The sequence below is a fragment of the Dermochelys coriacea genome, chromosome 11 (genome assembly GCF_009764565.3).
Source record: "Dermochelys coriacea isolate rDerCor1 chromosome 11, rDerCor1.pri.v4, whole genome shotgun sequence".
Lineage (NCBI taxonomy): Eukaryota > Metazoa > Chordata > Testudines > Dermochelyidae > Dermochelys > Dermochelys coriacea.
In genome coordinates this window covers 31,398,058-31,418,418 of record NC_050078.2, presented here as the reverse complement: position 1 = coordinate 31,418,418, position 20,361 = coordinate 31,398,058, and the positions used below count along the sequence as shown (strand labels likewise).

At 38.6% G+C, this 20,361-nt stretch overlaps 1 protein-coding gene across 11 annotated transcripts in view; it reads right to left on the bottom strand.

The window, feature by feature from the left end:
- The window catches only part of GPD2 (glycerol-3-phosphate dehydrogenase 2), a 173,054-nt gene that overhangs the window by 82,196 nt on the left and 70,497 nt on the right, over positions 1–20,361 (bottom strand). For all 11 annotated transcript variants that reach the window (XM_043505131.1, XM_043505135.1, XM_038421519.2 and 8 more), the window contains one exon: positions 17,656–17,819. In XM_043505131.1, the coding sequence (XP_043361066.1) occupies positions 17,656–17,819 (164 nt within the window). The remainder of the gene's footprint in view (positions 1–17,655; positions 17,820–20,361) is intronic.

Below are 20,361 nucleotides of genomic sequence, written 5' to 3'. Positions count from 1 at the left end.
TAAATCTGCACTGTATGTTACGAGGAAAACTTAAGGAATTTAAGAAGGCCGAGTTTATTCTCAGATAAGGAAAGATTAAGGGAATTAGGGAGGCTGGAACAATGTAAATGGGTCACATGGTTAAAAATGTCATAGTAAAAAATTACAAAACAACGCACAGTTAGTGATTTTTTTATGCAAAGTAATAAACACATGGAACAAACAACAAAGTAGGAAGGATCACAGAGTTTTGAAAAAAAAAATTTCCACAAATCCTAAAAAATATTTTTCCATCTCTAACCAGTTTTACTACCAAGTAAAGATACTGAAGCTAAAGCAGTTGTACTATAAATAAGCTGCAACAGCCAGGCAAAAGGGAGATAAAGCATATTATGGAAGCATTAATTCAGAATTTCTATCTATTGAGGTATTTACAGATCTCCCAGCACTAACATCTAAGAGCTTCATAAACCGCAAGGAATTTATCCACACAATGAAGGAAAGAGGTTGAGAGGAAGGAATTTGTATTATTTTTTGTTGTTGGTTTATAATTATGTTGTTTCCCACTTCTTTTGTATCAGCCTTCAGCTTGTCACAACAATCTTACTACAATGTCAGTGTAAGTAAAAGCACAGCGTTAAAATGAAACTAAACATTGTCAGTGCCAGTTTGTGGAAACCATGCTAAAATGTCACAATGAAAAAATGTCACTGCAGATGTGTTGTGGCCATGCTGCAGTGTCAGAAAGAAATGTAAAAAGAAAAGGAGGACTTGTGGCACCTTAGAGACTAACAAATTTATTAGCGCATAAGCTTTCGTGAGCTACAGCTCACTTCATCGGATGCATACAGTGGGAAATATAGTAGGGAGATTTTATATACACAGAGAACATGAAACAATGGGTGTTACTATACAGACTGTAACAAGAGAGATCAGGAAAGGTGAGCTATTACCAGCAGGAGAGTGGGGGTGGGGGGGAAAAGGAGAGGAACCTTTTGTAGTGATAATCAAGGTGGGCCATTTCCAGCAGTTGACAAGAACAGTACGAGGGGAAATAAACACGGGAAAATAGTTTTACTTTGTGTAATGACACATCCACTCCCAGTCTTTATTCAAGCCTAAGTTAATTGTATCCAGTTTGCAACTTAATTCCAATTCAGCAGTCTCTCGTTGGAGTCTTTTTTGAATTTTGTTGTTGTTGAAGAATAGCCACTCTCAGGTCTGTAATAGAGTGACCAGAGAGACTGAGGTGTTCTCTGACTGGTTTTTGAATGTTATCATTCTTGACGTCTGATTTGTGTCCATTTATTCTTTTACGTAGAGACTGTCCAGTATGGCCAAGGTACATGGCAGAGGGGCATTGCTAGCACATGATGGTATATATCACATTGGTAGATGCGCAGGTGAACGAGCCTCTGATAGTGTGGCTGATGTGATTAGGCCCTATAATGGTATCCCCTGAATAGATACGTGGACAGAGTTGGCAACGGGCTTTGTTGCAAGGATAGGTTCCTGGGTTAGTGTTTTTGTTGTGTGATTGCTGGTGAGTTTGCTTCAGGTTGGGGGGCTGTCCGTAAGCAAGGACTGGCCTGTCTCCCAAGATCTGTGAGAGTGATGGGTCATCCTTCAGGATAGGTTGTAGATCCTTCATGATGCATTGGAGAGGTTTTAGTTTAGTTCAGGTTGGGGGGCTGAAGGTGATGGCTAGTGCCATTCTGTTATTTTCTTTGTTGGGCCTGTCCTGTAGTAGGTAACTTCTGGGTACTCTGTAGCTCATGAAAGCTTATGCTCTAATAAATTTGTTAGTCTCTAAGGTGCCACAAGTACTCCTTTTCTTTTTACGGATACAGACTAACAGGGCTGCTACTCTGAAACCAGAAAGAAATGTGATGTCAATGCAGGTCATTATGTATCAATGCAGTGTAAGGGTTGACTGACTGACAGAGACAGTACCCGACTTTACATCTCAAGTTTGAGGCAAACTAACTGTGCATGGTCAGTAGCTATTTTTCAAATCCTGTCTAAGTTAACTGGAGACCAGTCGATAGTTTATGAACTATTGCCCACTTCATAAGATATAAAAGGAAATGATTTCCTGTTATGTGCCCTTGTCTAAACTAACCAGAGCTAGAGTTACGATCCAATAGTATGAAAACAGACAGATACTATGTCAGAGATAAACAGCAGATGTAAAGTCACTCTTCATGAGACAGGAGTGACCACATCACTCACTAGGGACATATAGTAGTTGCTAAATAAATAATAACATCACTAGTATAGAAAAGTAAAAATCCCTCAGTGGAGCTGTTGCACATTTGTTTGCTGTCTGTACAGAGCACCAATTGCCAGGCCAGCTAGTTGCTTATTTATACATTTAAATACAAACTGCAAAGCACTGAGTGCCCTCAACTCTCAATGGCGGTTAGTGAAGTCAATGAGGGTTGAAAATGCCCAATACTCACAGGTTCTGCCGGTCACTGATATAAAAATAATGAGAGTAGGATCAAACATCCGCTGTATAAGTCTACAGCATCCACATCACTTGATAAAGAAAGAATATCTCAGCAAATAAAGTAGGGCTGTCCAACGATTTTTAAAATTGCAATTAATAGTCAAAATTAAAAAACAGTCATGATTAATTGCAGTTTTAATCACACTGTTAAACAACAGAAGAATACCAATTTAAATTCAGCATGGAAGCATGTCCTCTGGAATGGTGGTTGAAGCATGAAGGGTCATACAAATGTTTAGCATCTCTGGCACGTAAATACCTTACAATGACTACTACAATAGTGCCATGAATACCTGTTCTCAATTTCAGGTCACATTGTAAGTAAAGGCAGCATTATCTCCCATAAATGTAAACAAACTTGTTTGTCTTGGCAATTGGCTGAACAAAAAGTAGGACTGAGTGGACTTGTAGGCTCTAAAATTTTACATTGCACTCAAAAACAGTTATGTAAAAAAATAATTCTACATTTGTAAGTTGAATTTTCATGATAAAGAGATAGCACAAGAATCAGACAAAGAATGGGAGAGGTGTTGGTCAGAGAATGTATAGACAGACAATGAACTCTACTTTTATTTGAAATTAGAGTAAACGTTACTCAACGTTTACGTTGTCTTGATTCTGTACGGTACCATGTGCCAGCAAATCCACTGCTCAGCAACTTAAAGGAGTAGGCCCAAAGAGACAGCCACTTGGTACAAGAAAAGACAATGAATACTTAACACTAGCTCCATGTATGTATGGGAATGTGCCATCCATTTTAATTGATGCAAATGGCATGTTCTCGTCTCCAGTCCTGCACTCTGCAGTGTATAGACAGACTCCTGCACTTTAGTTTGCACTGCTTACTATCAACCTAGAAGGCAGCTGGCAGTGTAATCAAGTAGGTAAAATGGCCTTCATTTTATTCATATTTATTAAAAAGTAAATACCCAAACAGCTTTAAAGTTTCATATACAAAAAACAGTATGGTGGGGAAAGGCATAACAAATTTTCCCTAGCCATATATATTATATCTACAGTATGGAACAATGTACATATTAACTAATGGCCTACCATTAAATTCACATAAAATATACACATATAAATTACAACAAAATTACATGCTTCACTGGAGTCTTTCCTCTAAAAGCCATGACACGCTGGGGAATACTAAGATGTTTGTGGCGTAATGTGCAAATAATGTCATTTCGCTCGAGAATAATCTTATATCTTTTAAGTAACATGAGATGTGAAGAATTAATCCCCATTCACTTCTTGTTAAGAGAGACAAAAATCATCCTTTGGTTATAGGAATGTTTTTAAAAAAATAAAAGCATAGAATTTGCTAGAATATTCATCATTTCCAATCTTAAACTCACAGCATACAAACAGATGAATCCAGCAAGTCAGAGAGCAAAGCCAATTTAATCTGTGGCTCCCCTGAGGTAAATGTAGTTCACAGTCCTGCCCCCACCCCAACCTCAACCATAATCCCTGGTTCCTGGAGGTAAAAAAGCACTGAAGTGAGGAAAATTCTGCAGCAGGATATAATGATCCAAAATGACAGGGACAATAATGACAATGAATTTCATGTCTCCCAGTCATGAGCTGGGGATGCTTGACTGGGCTGACTTATACAATTAAATTGTTACAGGTACAGCAGGAGATGTAGTTATCAGCTGCATGCTTTTGGGAACGATGCCTCCAGCAAAAGAAGTGCTATGGAATGCACAGTCTCTTTTGTTGTGAACAAACTATTACTCCTGTAGGTATGCTTATAAAGTTTTACCCTTTGACAGAGGAAAAACTGGGTTAAAGACACAAGTCATTTTAGAGTATTGATTTTTATCCGTTTTGAAAGTAAAAACTCTTTGATGGATAAAATACCATCTGATTCAAAGGGCTTTGTGCTAAAACCACAAGTGAACAGAACCTACAGATTTCATTAATTTAAGAAATAAGAAGCACTATTCATAATACCAAGGCTTATGATTCCTCTGTCTCCCCCATTACTACTTACACCAAATCACAGTATTAAGAACTCTTAAATGAAAGAGAAAATTGAGATTGAAACTACAGAAACAGCCAAGTCAATGCTTACATTTCATTTCCCATATATTCCACAAGAGGCAGCCAATCATGTCTTTACAATCCTCCTCACAGCAGATAACTGGTTTTCTTTCTGAGGTCCCTCATATACTACCCATAAGATTTTCTTTTAAATAAAATCAGTCAAAACATTTTCTGCATATCCTAGTTGCTTTTAAACACCCATAATGGTTTGCTAGCAGTTCTTGTGGAGCTGAGCATTAGAAGCTACTTTCACAGTCTTCCATTTTCAAGTTAAAACTCTACTAACATGAAGATGTGTAGCAACAGACTTCATCTCTATAAAACCTTTCCAGTAACAAATTGTCAAATTATTTTAATTTTCAAGGGAGTGAAAAATTTGGAATAAGGATTTAACTGTCTGTGCCTACATTTGAGCAATGCCCCTATTGCATGTTAATATTCTCAAAATATTAATTTAATAAATATGAACTATAAAGCTGTAACATTTCCTAATTCAGCACATACTCTAATACGAGGAAAAAGAGCTGTAGAAATTTAAAAAGAAAAGCGTTTATTCAGTTTTTGACAGCTTAATGAATGCTCTACTCCTTTGATTTTCTCTCTCTCTCTCTTTTTTTTTATGGGAAGCATTTCTCATGGGGTTTACAGTAAATAAGAAATGCTCAGTTCTCAACCGAAGAGCCTCCTTTCCACCTTTCTTTAAACAACTTTTTTGTTCCAAAGATTTAGAATTTTAGTTAACATACTTTGGAAAAAAAAATACGCACCAAAATCCTGGAGAATGCAAAATTATGAAATGGAGTCCCTTTCCTGGGATCTAACTGAACTGGAGACTTTGCAAAACAAAGTGAAAATGTGAATTTCATTAGACAATCAGATATATTTTTCACGTGTCAAAAAATAAAATAAAAAAAATACTGTATGAGATCATGCAAAAGATTCTACAGTTCTACTTGCTGTTTTTAAGATATATAAATAGATTCCAGTAAGAAACAGTAATTAACACAACTATTCCATTTTAAATTCATGACTTACTAAAGAACCTAGAAATACATTTCCTTATACACTTAAAAGTTCATCTTAAGGGAGAATATGTACATACACAAAAAACTCTATAGTACCCAGAGATATGAAATAATGCATCTTAAAAGAGAACTCTGCCACTTAGAATTAGCCAGCATTTTCTGTGCATGTTTAAAATTGTAATAATCTTGACTGTCGGAGCTCTACTTTAAAATGTTTCCTATTTTCCTAGCCCCCAACATAATGTACATATAATTCAAATGGAGATTAATTCTTCCATTAAAAATGCTTTAAAATAATTCTATGATCTTGCGCTCTCCGCTTTAGCGTCTTCATAGTGCCTCTTTTCCAATTTTCCTTGAGCTACATAAATGAAACTGACAGATCACTGCTCAGATAGCAGCCACATTCTTCCCCCAAAATGTTGCCTTTTTGCTATTCAGGAGTATCCGAATACCAACAAATGCTAAATGAAGTCTGACATGTACCCCTAAGAAACAAACTTGTAAGTTGTGGCTTCAAAGGAAACCGTGAATAAATAGGACACATTGTGTACACCCAGGCTAACATCCAACATATGCTATAGTTTCCTGATGCTGAGACAGAGCAAGAATAGCCCCTGGTAAAGTCTGTGATTTGCTATTGCTGGTACTTCCAACATTTATAATGTACTATCCATTTTTGCCTGTATAAACAATTTTAAAATGTAATTAAGAGGGCTGAAGCAACAACATTTCAGAAAGCTATAGAATAGGATATAGTCATGATTGTTTGATAAGTTACTGATTAGATCAGCAATTAGGAAAAAAATAAACAGGAATAGCACTGCTGATCCCCTTCTGATAAAAACCAAATACCAATGCAAAAATAGTAAATAACTGTGTAGATGGTTTTATCAAGTCAGAAAATAATCTACACAGTGGGTATATTAAAAGTGTTCTTTTGGGGGGCTTGGGTCAACACTACAACTCTAGGGGGAGACATCTGCTGTTAAGCACTACTCACTGCAGCCTGTAGGTGCAACTTAGGGTACAGATGCACAAAAACCTGTGACAGAGGGAAAAAGAAGGCAAGAAACATTATTAAATTGCATTTAACTGTTAACATAAAACAACTTACGACACTCCTTTCTATACAAGCTTCTCCCCCCCCATCTATTTTAAGCTTTAAGTGTCAATGCCATTATCTAATGCTAAGTTCCTTAAAGATGAACTGCAAATAGTTCATGCCATCATTTTGCTTCTTTATGATGTATAAAGAACTGAAAGGTTGTGTGTGTTGCTTGTTCTCCCCCTCCCTCCCTCCAAGATTCAGGGCTTGTCTAGGTTAGGATGCAAGGTGCATTTTCAAAAATGCATTAGCTAACACGTTTTAAAACTAGTACCAACAGTACAAGTTAACTGGACAAGATGAACTGTAGGGCAGAGCCTAGGGCTCACGTCGGTCAGCTAACAAGTGTTAAAATATAACTTGCCCTATCTACACTTGGAGTGAAATCCTGGCCCTGTTGAAAACTAGGAGAGCTTTCCCATCAACATCAGTAGGGCCAGGATTGTACCTTACATTTTTAAAGTGTAAGTTAATGTGTTTGTTAACACTTAAAAAGAAAAACATTTTCTTGAAATCCAGACATGCCCTTTGAGAGTTCAAGTGTGTATTATGAGCTTTCAGAATTCTTAACTGAAGGGATGAGAAAGGATCTTTAAAAGCCAGCTTTTTTCCTTCCAACTGTTCTTAGGCAATGGAATTAAAAATGGAAAGAGCTTTAAATGGTCTGAATAGAAAGAGTGTCACTGTCAATCAGTTTCACTTGCTCAGTACACATGCAAGATCTCTAGGTATACTAGCTCTCCAGTTGTCCAGGGAAATCAGGATAGGTCAGACCTGAATTTCTAACATTAAAAACATGCAGAAAAAAAGTTGAAAACATTTCTGGCCCTTTTACATAACTTACAGAAGCAAAAAAGGGTACAAATCAAATTTTGCTCTTTGAATCGGAAGGTATCAGGCCTATCAGTAAAGTATCACTCAGTATCTGATTTTGTGCTGTATCTTGGCAAGAAAAAAAATTAAGAATTTTCCACCAAAAAACTGTCTTAGCCCTTGCTGTTGTTTACTTTGACATCACATAGCAATGAATCTAAAGTACCATTTCTGAAAGAAAACCTTAAATTAGCCTTTGTGAGTGTCTTGTAAATGTATCTCTGTCACAATAGGTAGGAATTATTTTAAATTGTTCCGATTATTATTTTGTCATAAAATATCAAACTGCGTAGTCAGAACTAAGCTTTAAATAGATTACAAATAGGTTTCCAGTTAATTACAGTCTTTAGGAATATTACTTTTAAGTAACACTATAAAAATTAGAGTTTACTCTATTTTTTTTTTTTTTAATACCTAGCAGTAGAGTATCTTAAAATATTTTAAAGCAGCAAAATGGTTACCAAGAATGAACTAAAACTAACCAATTAGTTTTTCAAGTTGAAAGTTGCTGTTGCACTTTAATAATTTTTACAGTAGCTCTGGCTACAGAAAGAAACTTTCAAAAATCTATTTGTCAATATAAAACTTAAGACTGCAGGCTACCGGGATTTTTTTTAATTCTTTTAACAATTTTCTTTTAAAGGGAAAAAAATGCAGATGTCACAGTCTTTAGTCCCAACAGGATATTTTGTTAAATGAAATCTTTGTAGAGTGGGCCATCTGTAATAAAGTTTATTATTAAAAACCAAGTAGACTAAGTGCAGATGTATATGCAAAAGTATGAAAGTACCGTACCATCAAGAGAAAACTAAGTGTCCACTGTTAAAATCCATATCATGACATTTCATGTAGGCAGGTTAATTTTTGCTATTAGGCTTTGGGGACTTAGATCTTGATACTGCAATGAGATCCATGGAAGGCTCTGCTGGTGTGAATCTCATTGCAGGTTCAGGGCACTAGTTAGTTAAGATAATAACAGACCTGAATTCAACACCACAAGATAACTCATACTAGCAACTGCCACAATCTTTATTTTAGCAAACAATGAATCAAGGGTAATGCTAACCATTTATACAGTTTTTAAAAATCCATATGACTTTCAGTCACTCTGAATTACTATAGTGAAATATAAAATCCAAGTATCCTATGTAAAACAGAAGGATTATATTTTAAACAAACAGTGACACCCATATTACAGACTAGATTGAACCTTTGTTCAACATCCTGTGCCCTCCACTCCCGCCTGCAACAGGTGCCCCATCAAAGAATTGTGACTCAGAGTCAATTTCTCCATCTTTTCCTCTTGGGATGAAAGGAGTAACTTGCAATTAGCCAATTACATCCCTGTCTGTCCATTCCTCACCCATTTCTCTCACTAGGCAATGACCCCACAGACCCTGGTGTTCCTCTGTGCCCACATTTGTTGGTGGAAGTTGAGGTTGGGGGTTGGCTTATACCCCCTTCTCCTTTACACAGTTTTATCACTGCAAGTGACAGTCTTTCCCTAAGTGAGCTAAATACCAGACATTATACTGAAATAGAATAATCCTAGCCATCAGCAGGGAATTTACGAGTGAAGGTTGGTGGCCACTCAGAGCACTTTGTTTTATACCCATATTTTTCCATTTGGCTTTTTTGAGCACTGGTTATTTTAATTCTGGTTACATATGCCAAAATACTATGTGATGAGTACCTAATACTAAACTGACAAATCAGAGTACAAAGACACTGTACAATTACTGATTTGTAATTTCACAGTAAGGTGTACTGTGAATTATAATCGCAATCCCTTCACTCCAATGCAGTATTGCCCTTAGAACTCGTCAGTCATATGCCCACAACAAACAGTGCCTTAATACTATCGAACTGATGAAGAAATTCCTAGTTAATACAGCTGCCAGCGGTCCTCTATCTGCTAGTTTTTAAAATGAGATAATAGAAAAACTAAAATTCAAGTTCTCTTCTTTCCACAGTTTCGTATTACTCCTGATTATGAAGATATATATATACATACTAGCTGGTCCCACTCAAGAGGGACAACCTTTAATTATCCTTATGCTTATTTTTCCACAATATGCCTCCTAAATGCTCTCTGTACCTAATGTATTTCAATTGAGTTAGGAGATCTATCCCTATTTTTCCTTTCCAAATGTCCCTATTGATAAGCATTGACTAGTTTAATTCTAAAAAAAGGGGAAAAAACCTTTATATTCAAATATTGTGTGATGAACTTTCAAGTTGCTGGATAAAAGAAATAAACTATCTTCAGGTAAAAAAATTAAATTACACATCCACCACAATTGGCAAATAAGTATTCAAGATATATTTTCTGAAGAGGATATCTCTATCCCTGCAAGGGATGTGTAGTTTCTTCATGATTGCTCTGCATACATCTTGATATCATGAGACTGCCAGGCTACCCATGACGGTTAAGAAAATCTTTCCATAAAGCACTCTTACTGCTAACAGAAAAAGAATTGTTTCAATTTATATAATCACACAATAAAATATACGAAAGAACATTAAGGGTCTGATGCAAAGCAAGAAAATTCACAGATAAGACTGTCCTTTAGCATGTAGGCACAACGGGGTGCACCTAGAAAGTAGTTAAGGGGACATCCTGCTGTATATAGATATTGAAGTACAATTCGAGCTGTGAATTTCCTGGCTTTTAAGATTTTTGCATGACTCACAGCAGTCTTTTTATTTCAGAGTAGCAGCCATGATAGTCTGTATCTGCAAAAAGAAAAGGAGTACTTGTAGCACCTTAGAGACAAACAAATTTATTTGAGCATAAGCTTTTGTGAGCTACAGCTCACTGCATCGGATGCATGCAGTGGAAAATACAGTGGGGAGATTTATATACACAGAGAACATGAAACAATGGGTATTACCATACACACTAACGAGAGTGATCAGGTAAGGTGAGCTATTACCAGCAGGAGAGGAAAAAACCTTTTGTAGTAATAATCAAGGTGGGCCATTTCCAGCAGTTGACAAGAACATCTGAGGAACAGTGGGGGGGGGGGAATAAACATGGGGAAATAGTTTCACTTTGTGTAATGACCCATCCACTCCCAGTCTTTATTCAAGCCTAAGTTAATGATGTCCAGTTTGCAAATTAATTACAATTCAGCAGTTTCTCGTTGGAGTCCGTTTTTGAATTTTTTTGTTGAAGAATTGCCACTTTTAAGTCTGTAATCGAGTGACCAGAGAGACTGAAGTGTTCTCTGACTGGTTTTTGAATGTTATCATTCTAGACGTCTGATTTGTGTCCATTTATTCTTTTATGTAGAGACTGTCCAATGTACATGGCAGAGGGGCATTGCTGGCACATTATGGCATTTATCACATTGGTAGATGTGCAGTTGAATTTAGCCGTATGGAGTGAAAATCTATCAACTTCATGAAAAAACTCGTTCAGATACAGACAGACATCATCTTCCTTTCCAAATGCAAACAGATGGACATCATACCAAAAGGACTGAAGATAAAAAAAACCATTACAATCTACATACCACACAGACTATGTTGACAGATTGTGCCACACACTCTCAAAGAAACTGCAGAACCAGTGCCAATGCCTGAGATGATGGGGTGTCCATCTCTGGTCACTCGATTACAGATCTAAAAGTGGCAATTCTTCAACAAAAAAACTTCAAAAACAGATTCCAACGAGAAACTGCTGAATTGTAATTAATTTGCAAACTGGACACCATTAACTTAGGCTTGAATAAAGACTGGGAGTGGATGGGTCATTACACAAAGTAAAACTATTTCCCCATGTTTATCCCCCCCCCGGCCCACTGTTCCTCACACGTTCTAGTCAACTGCTGGAAATGGTCCACCTTGATTACCACTACAAAAGGGTTTTTTTTTCCTCTCCTGCTGTAATAGCTCACCTTACCTGTTCACTCACATTACAGTGTGTATGGTAACACCCATTGTTTCATGTTCTCTGTGTATATATCTCCCGACTGTATTTTCCACTGCATGCATCCGATAAAGTGAGCTGTAGCTCACGAAAGTTTATGCTCAAATAAATGTTAGTCTTTTTATTGCAATTTTTGCTGGACATGATTTTTTTAAAAATTTGAATACTGTTTGGTTTACATTAAACTTAATGTACATGTAATTACATATCATGCTGGACACAGATGCAACTCAGAATGCCTTGAAGACACATTCAAGTTAGGATGTGCTGAGATAAAGGTTTCAGCAAAACTCAAGACGCCCACAATTAACAAAAAAGAAGCTAACTTTCTGGAATGTAGATAATTCCTAGGCAGTTAAAGCCAAGGAAATTACTAATTTCTAGGAGGTTTATTAATTTTACTATGGAATTTCCTTACTTAGCTGTGAAATTTGGCAAGTGAAAGAAACATTCTGTTAAGGAGTTCTTTACTTGGGAGTTCTGCTGTGGCATCTGCATCTCCAGGGTGGCCATCTTCAGTGGCCGAGGGAATGACCAAAGCCACTGTAAAGCTGGCGATATGAAGATCTGGTGGAGCATGCGCTTTCTGATTCATGTGGTGACAGACGTAGAGATACAGGACTCATATTTGAACTGGAGAGATCATGCTCCCAAAGAAAACACCTTCACAAAGTCTCATTTCAATTAGTGGACAATTTGGAACATCCTGGATGCCTTCACTTGGAACCAGAATCCTATTTTTCTTGCTATAAAAAAAGCTTTTTCCTCTATAAAGTAGATCAGCTTCAGACCTGCCTGTCAGCATTTCTATGGACAGATTCATGTCTAGAGGGAACAAACACAATCTCTTCTCTGGAAAAGTTTAAGCCAGCACCAGTTTCTGATGTTCCAAAGGAGCTACGGGTGTTTGCACTATGACCTGCGTTCTGGACCCACACACCTCATCATTCATTAAATCAAGTGAGAAGGTTTGAATGTTTTTTCATCAGAATTCTTAACACCCTGCAGTTGAAGATTAATTCAGACAAAATGGGGATGATGGAAGTGGAGTGAGGAATGCCTTTGAATACATAGCAGAGGTGGTTCCTGCCCCCACAATGGAGGGGGTTTGTCCAAGATTGTCTCAGACTGGGGGTACTTTTGGAATCCTGACCACCCATTGAGTCGCATTGACAGTATCTTCATATTAGTAAGGCCACTGACAGTTTCATGTGACAGTCTCATATGCATACTACTCTAGATGAAATTACTATAAGGTAAGTGTTCAACTGGACCATTGAGTACTTCCCAATGGTTTGCTGTCACACTGGGAGGGCACATCCAGAGGGATCCTGCAAGGGTCAGTTCTCGGTCCAGTTCTATTCAATATTTTCATTAATGCTGTGGTGCCCAAACTTTTCCTATCATGCCCCCCCACTAGTAATGTAATCTGTCCATGCTCCCACTCTATTACTGCACGATTTGCTCAGCAGAGGAGTTGTACGCAGAGCTGCGGGCACTCCCTCCCTGCCGCCCACCGCAAGAGCCGCCCCCACCAAATGTTTCTACAGTTTGGGGACCACTGCATTAATGACTTTGAAAGGGGAGCAGAGAGTAGCTTATAAAATTTGCAGATGACACCAAGCTGAGAGGGGTAGCAAGAACTTTGAAGGGCATGATTAGAATTCAAAACAATCTTGACAAATTGGAGAATTGTTCTAAATTCAACAAGATGAAATTCACTAAAGAAAAATTCAAAATACTTCGCTTAGGAAGCTAAAAATCAAATGCACAAATACAAAATGGGGAATAACTGTTTAGATGGTGGTACTGAAGGAAAGGCCGTAAGGGGTATAGCAAAACACAAACTGATTATGAGTCAGCATGATGCAGTAGTGAAAAAGGCTAACATCATTCTGGGGATCAACAGGATGTAATGTAAGACACAGGAAGTAGCTGTTCCACTCTACTCCACACTGGTGAGGCCTCAGCTGGAGTACTATGTCCAATTCTGGGCACCTCGCTTTCAGAAAGATGTGGACAAGTTGGAGAGAATCCAGGGGAGAGCAACAAAAATATTAAAAAGTTTAGAAACCCTGACCTATGAGGAAAGGTTAAAAAACCTAGACATGTTTAGTCTTGAGCAAAAGACGACTACAGGGGGATGTAAAAACAGTCTTCAACTATGTTAAGGGCTGTTACAAAGAGGACAGTGATCAACTGTTCTCAATGTTCACTGAAGGTAGGATAAGAACTAATGGACTTAATCTGCAGGAAAAGAGATTTAGGTTACGTATTAGGAAAAACTTTCTAACTATGAAGATAGTTAAGCATTGACATAGGGCTTCCAAAAGATCCCCATCATTAGACATTTTTATTGCGTTAGATAAACTCCTATTAGGGACGGTATAAGGTGATTTGGACCTGCCTCAGCACAGCCAGAATTTGGCGGGGGAGCTGGACTTGAGGACTTCACAGTCCCTTCCAGTTCCACGTTTCTATAATTAACCGTAAGCACATATATTTTTCATTCATTGGTTGGTAAAGCAATAGAGACAACACCTTTTGGACTTGTACCTCCCCAAAATTATTTTTGCCTTTGGAACTTAGACTTGGTTATTGCAATGACTTATGTAAGTGGCTTGAAGGCCACCAAGCAGCTATAACTCATGCATAATGCAGCTGTCCTCCTGCATGGCAGAGTCAGCCAAAAAGCAGTACATCACACCACTTCCTCCTGGGAGATGCAACTCGTGGTGATGACTGACCAATAAAACTCTACATGGCTTCTCTTAGCTACCTTGGAGGCTGCTGTGGTAATACACAGGAAGAGAGGAAGCTGGATAAAGCTGGACTGATCAAGCCAGTAATCTTTTGACTAGAGGGCTCGTGGAAGAAAGTACTTAGGGTTCTTGGCTTAGGAATTCCCTTCTCTTACTAGTCTGACTGGTCTTAAAGGTTGTTTACATTCATGGTGTGCTACAAGGCCTCTCCCTTTTCCTGGGCCTTTCCTGATTACAGATAACGGGTGACGTTTTGGGTGCAGGGTGGAAGACGTTTTGTTTTTTAAACTTTGGGCTAGATTGTGCAACCCTGACTCATGTTGATGAGGACTTACTCATGTGAGTAATCCTACTGAAATCAGTGAGATTACATGCATGAATACAAACTCCCCAGCATGAGCCAGGGTTGCACAATCGATGCTTTTGTGTTCGAAAAGCCATACAAGTTGCTAAATATTGTACATGCCCCTAGGGACTTAGCATTGGACGTACTTTATAAAAATGAATTAAAAACCCCTACAATAATTCTGGTTCCATCAATATGAATATTAATATCAACAATTTGAACATACAGAAGTTGCTGCTACTGCATATTTGCCCATTTTTAAAATGCAGAGAAACCCTTCCATTTATATTTTTCAAACAAGTAATCTGTGCACTTTAGACCTTTAAACTGCAAAACTTCCATTTTTAAAAAATAATAGACTTGCAAAAAAGCACTTTAATCTTCTCCTTCTACAACTCATTCACTCATTTTGTTGAAATGATATATACAGTAACACTCAAAACTGTATTCTGTGCAATAGATGACATTTGTGCCAATTTTCAGCTCTAAGGTATTTTTTCCTATAGATTTATAACCCCTTGAATACAGAGGTTTCCAGTGGAAACCACTCCAGCCCCAGAGCTGCTTGTGCTATTTGAATATATTTGCAATGCAAGTTCTCTCCATAGATCGAACAATTTAAATAACCGAGGGTGGTGCAACCCAACTCAAAAATTAGAACCACAAAAGGGAAGTCAGATTATCAAGACAGGTGTGAACTATTTTTTTAAATGTAAAATATCATATAGTGAGCCATTTAAGATAACCAACAATATCTGTTTCTTGACATGGACTATTTTGGTAAACATCTTCACAGATCCTACAGGTTTCAGAGTAGCAGCCGTGTTAGTCTGTATTCGCAAAAAGAAAAGGAGTACTTGTGGCACCTTAGAGACTAACAAATTTATTTGAGCATAAGCTTTCGTGAGTTACAGCTCACTTCATCGGATGCATTTGGTGGAAAATACAGAGCGGAGATTTATATACACACACAGAGAACATGAAACAATGGGTTTTATCATACAAACTGTAAGGAGAGTGATCACTTAAGATGAGCCATCACCAGCAGCGGGGGGGGAGGAAGGAAAACCTTTCATGGTGACAAGCAAGGTAGGCTATTTCCAGCAGTTAACAAGAATATCTGAGGAACAGTGGGGGGTGGGGTGGGGTGGGGGGGAGAAATAACATGGGGAAATAGTTTTATTTTGTGTAATGACTCATCCATTCCCAGTCTCTATTCAAGCCTAAGTTAATAGTATCCAGTTTGCAAATTAATTCCAATTCAGCAGTCTCTCCTTGGAGTCTGTTTTTGAAGTTTTTTTGTTGAAGGATAGCCACCCTCAGGTCTGTAATTGAGTGACCAGAGAGATTGAAGTGTTCTCCAATTGGTTTTTGAATGTTATAATTCTTGACGTCTGATTTGTGTCCATTTATTCTTTTACGTAGAGACTGTTCAGTTTGGCCAAGGTACATGGCAGAGGGGCATTGCTGGCACATGATGGCATATATCTCATTGGTAGATGCACAGGTGAACGAGCCTCTGATAGTGTGGCTGATGTGATTAGGCCCTATGATGGTGTCCCCTGAATAGATATGTGGACTGAGTTGGCAACGGGCTTTGTTGCAAGGATAGGTTCCTGGGTTAGTGCTTCTGTTGTGTGGTGTGTGGTTGCTGGTGAGTATTTGCTTCAGATTGGGGGGCTGTCTGTAAGCAAGGACTGGCCTGTCTCCCAAGATCTGTGAGAGTGATGGGTCGTAAGAGTACCCAGAAGTCACCTACTACAGGACAGGCCCAACAAAGAAAATAACAGAACGCCACTAGCCATCACCTTCAGCCCCCAACTAAAACCTCTCCAACGCATCATCAAGGATCTACAACCCATCCTGAAGGACGAGCCAGATAAATGGACACAAATCAGACGTCAAGAATTATAACATTCAAAAACCAATTGGAGAACACTTCAATCTCTCTGGTCACTCAATTACAGACCTGAGGGTGGCTATCCTTCAACAAAAAAACTTCAAAAACAGACTCCAATGAGAGACTGCTGAATTGGAATTAATTTGCAAACTGGATACTATTAACTTAGGCTTGAATAGAGACTGGGAATGGATGAGTCATTACACAAAGTAAAACTACTTCCCCATGTTATTTCTCCCCCGCACCCCACCCCACCCCCCTGTTCCTCAGATATGCTTGTTAACTGCTGGAAATAGCCTACCTTGTTTGTCACCATGAAAGGTTTTCCTCCCTCCCCCCCTGCTGCTGGTGATGGCTCATCTTAAGTGATCACTCTCCTTACAGTGTGTATGATAAAACCCATTGTTTCATGTTCTCTGTGTGTGTGTGTGTATATAAATCTCCGCTCTGTATTTTCCACCAAATGCATCCGATGAAGTGAGCTGTAGCTACGAAAGCTTATGCTCAAATAAATTTGTTAGTCTCTAAGGTGCCACAAGTACTCCTTTTCTTTTTACAGATCCTACAGTTTTCCTGAGGAAACTAAAGAGAGGGTCTTGGCTTCAGAACATCTCTGAACAATTAGTCCTCAAGTAAGCACAGGATTCAGACGCTTAATAAAATTTGGCATATTATTTGATTAGGAAATATTTGTTTGAGGCTTACGAGGGGTTAGCTCGTACAGAGCACTTCAAATACCATATTTGTATAGACTGTTTTACACTGATCCAGCACAAAAGGAGCTTCTCTAGTATTACACAACTATTCATGGCTGCAGAAGTCACAGGAACATCCTATACTGAATCACCAGACCATGAAGATCCTATGACATATTTTGCTGCATCTACTGGCTGACAGACCAGAACAGATTCTCTCTCCTACATTCAGGATGGTAAACCAGGAAGGCCAATCGGATGTGTGAGCCAATTAAACAGATTTAGTTATACATCTAAATTTAAACAATGGAGATTATGCAAGATGCAAGGTAGATTCCCTCAAGACACACTTTCTATAAAAATACTTTATATATGTAAGTACATCAAATTAGTTATATATTTTTATTTTACTTTAAATACATCAACCATAAAGACGGATTAGAAAGGTAAACATAGAAATGAAACATACCATCATAGTAGACAATAGCTCCTACAAGCCTGTCTTTCCGTAGCATTGGAAAGAGTTCCAAGGCTCTTGACTTGCTGAGCACATAGCTGCTTTTCAGACACTGACTTCCAGCTACAAGGTCATATAGTTTTATTCCCACCCAGTAGTATGGCAACTGCCACCATCTGAGGAAAAAAAAAATTTCAACTGAAAAGGGAAAAAACCCTCCAATCATCATTATATATTGTAATATTAGCTGTAATTAGCATTACTATGGTTATTACTTTCTATTCTGCACCAAAGTTTGCCATTTACATAGGCCTTTTTTGTCTTCAAAACATTTTACAAGCAGACATTGACTAATCCACAATACACTTCTGATATTATCCCCATTTTACATATGAGGAAACAAAGGCAAAGAGGCAAAACTGTTTGCCCATGTCCATAGCACTTATCTTTGAGAACTCAGAGGATGGATGAGGTCCCAGAAGACTGAAGAAGGGCAAACATATCTTTAAAAATGGGAACAAAGAGGATCAAGGGAATTATAGATCAGTGCTGTGTACAGTTCTGAGCACCATACTTTAGGAGATGTGGACATACTGAAAACAGTCCAGAGGAGAACAACAAAAATGACAGAAGGTTTAGAAAACCTGACCTATGAGGAAAACTTATAAAAAACTGGACGTATTTAGTCTTGAAAAGATGTCTGAGGAAGAACCTGATGATAGTCTTCAACTTTGTTAAGGACTGTTATAAAGAGGACAGATCAATTCTTCTCCATATCCACTGAAGGTAGGAGAAGTAGTAATGGGCTTAATCTGAAGCAAGGGAGAATGAGGCTAGATATTTAGGAAAAACATTCTAACTAACTATAAGGGTAGTTAAGTACTAGAACAGGTTTCCAAGGGAGATTGTGGAATCCCTAGTGTGACCGTGCTCCCCATAAGGCTTTATGGAAATATGAATATGAATATATATGACATAACTGGAATATGTTCTATGCTACATATGCCATGGAACATATCTACGTAAAGGTTATGATCTACTGAATCTATTAATCCTATTTGTGTGCATGTATCATTTTTGTATTCAAAGTTATGAATACTGACCATGTACTGGCTTGATTTCTAAAAAACCTTAGTAGAGCATTTGGTCAGTTCCTGGAGAAAGGAATTCACGAAGTTAAGTGCCTAGTCAAGAAGCACTAAGGAACAATGCATCTTGGAATGCTCCAATCCACATAAGAAGTCTTCCTGGAGACATTCAAGATACCATGTGGGTAATGGCTTCTGCCTGTAAAAACTGAGTCATGCACGGACATGTGACTTGCCCAGGTGACTCCAGAACTCCATCTTGGAGCTGGACTTTGCATAGGAGAAAGGAGGGGGGCTCCACCCACAAGAGAAAGTCTATTTAAGTCCGTGGGAGACCCCTCCATTTTGTCTTCAGCTGGCTAAAGAGAGAGCCTCTCCACTCCCAAGAGAGAAACTGGAACAAAGAACAGTAACTACAGGGGGTGAGAGTGATTGCTGGACCCGGACTAGAAGGAGATTAGTCTGTAAAAGGAAGCTTACTGGAACTGGTGAGGTTTTGTCTGTATTCAGTTTTATTAGACAGACTTGCGGGTTTTATTTTATTTTGCTTGGTTATTCACTTTGTTCTGTCTGTTACTACTTGGAAACACTTAAATCCTACTTTCTGTATTTAATAAAAATCACTTTTTACTTATTAATTAACCCAGAGTATGTATTAATACTTGGGGGGGGAGCCAAACAACTGTGCATATCTCTCTATCAGTGTAAAAACTGATTTATTCAGGGTTTGGGCCCCATTCGGAGTTGGGCATCTGAGTGTCAAGGACAGGAACTCTTCTGTAAGCTGCTTCCAGTTAAGCCTACAGCTGGTAGGGGACGTGGTTCAGACCTGGGTCTCGGTTTGCAGCTGGCTAGTGGGTCTGGCTCAAACCAGGCAGGGCACTGATGTCCTAAGCTGACAAGGCAGGAAATTAGGAGCAGAAGTAATCTTGGCACATCAGGTGGCAGCTCCCAGGGGGTTTCTGTGATCGAACCCATCACACCTAGCATTGGAGGTTTTTAAGAACAGGTTGGACAAACACCTGTCAGGGATGGCCTAGGTTTACTTGGTCCTGGCCTCAGCATGGGGAAGGGCTGGACTTGATGACTTCTTGAGGACCCTTCTAGACCTACATTTCTATGATCCTATTGTGCAGAGGTTCTCAGACTGGGAAGGCACAGAATGTATTCTGTAGGGGCGAGAGAAGCTTTATGGAGAAAAAAATATGACTGCACACACTGAGAGCTAGGCGGTCGGAGAATGGTAGCTGCTGGGTCCAGCTTTGAAGGCAGCGCTGCCGCTGTCAGCAGCAGTGCTGCCTTCAGAGCTGGGTACCCAGCCTGCAGTTGCTGCCTTCAGAGCTGGGAAGCTGCCGGCCAAGCACTGGGACAGGAGACAAACTTCTACAGAGAAGGGGGATGCGAGCAAATAAGTTTGAGAAATACTGTTAGAGTGTCTGTATAAAAATCAGAATTTAACTCAAGAATTCTTGGGGAGAGGGGAGGCTTCAGCAGCCATGCAGAAGTGTGACTTATCAACACATTTCTAATTTCCCCATCACCTGTCTAGATGCCAGCATTTTACATCAATAATAATAATTTGCCTAGAATTTGAAACTGTTCCTGTTTTAGTCAAAGCTTCAGAGTTAAT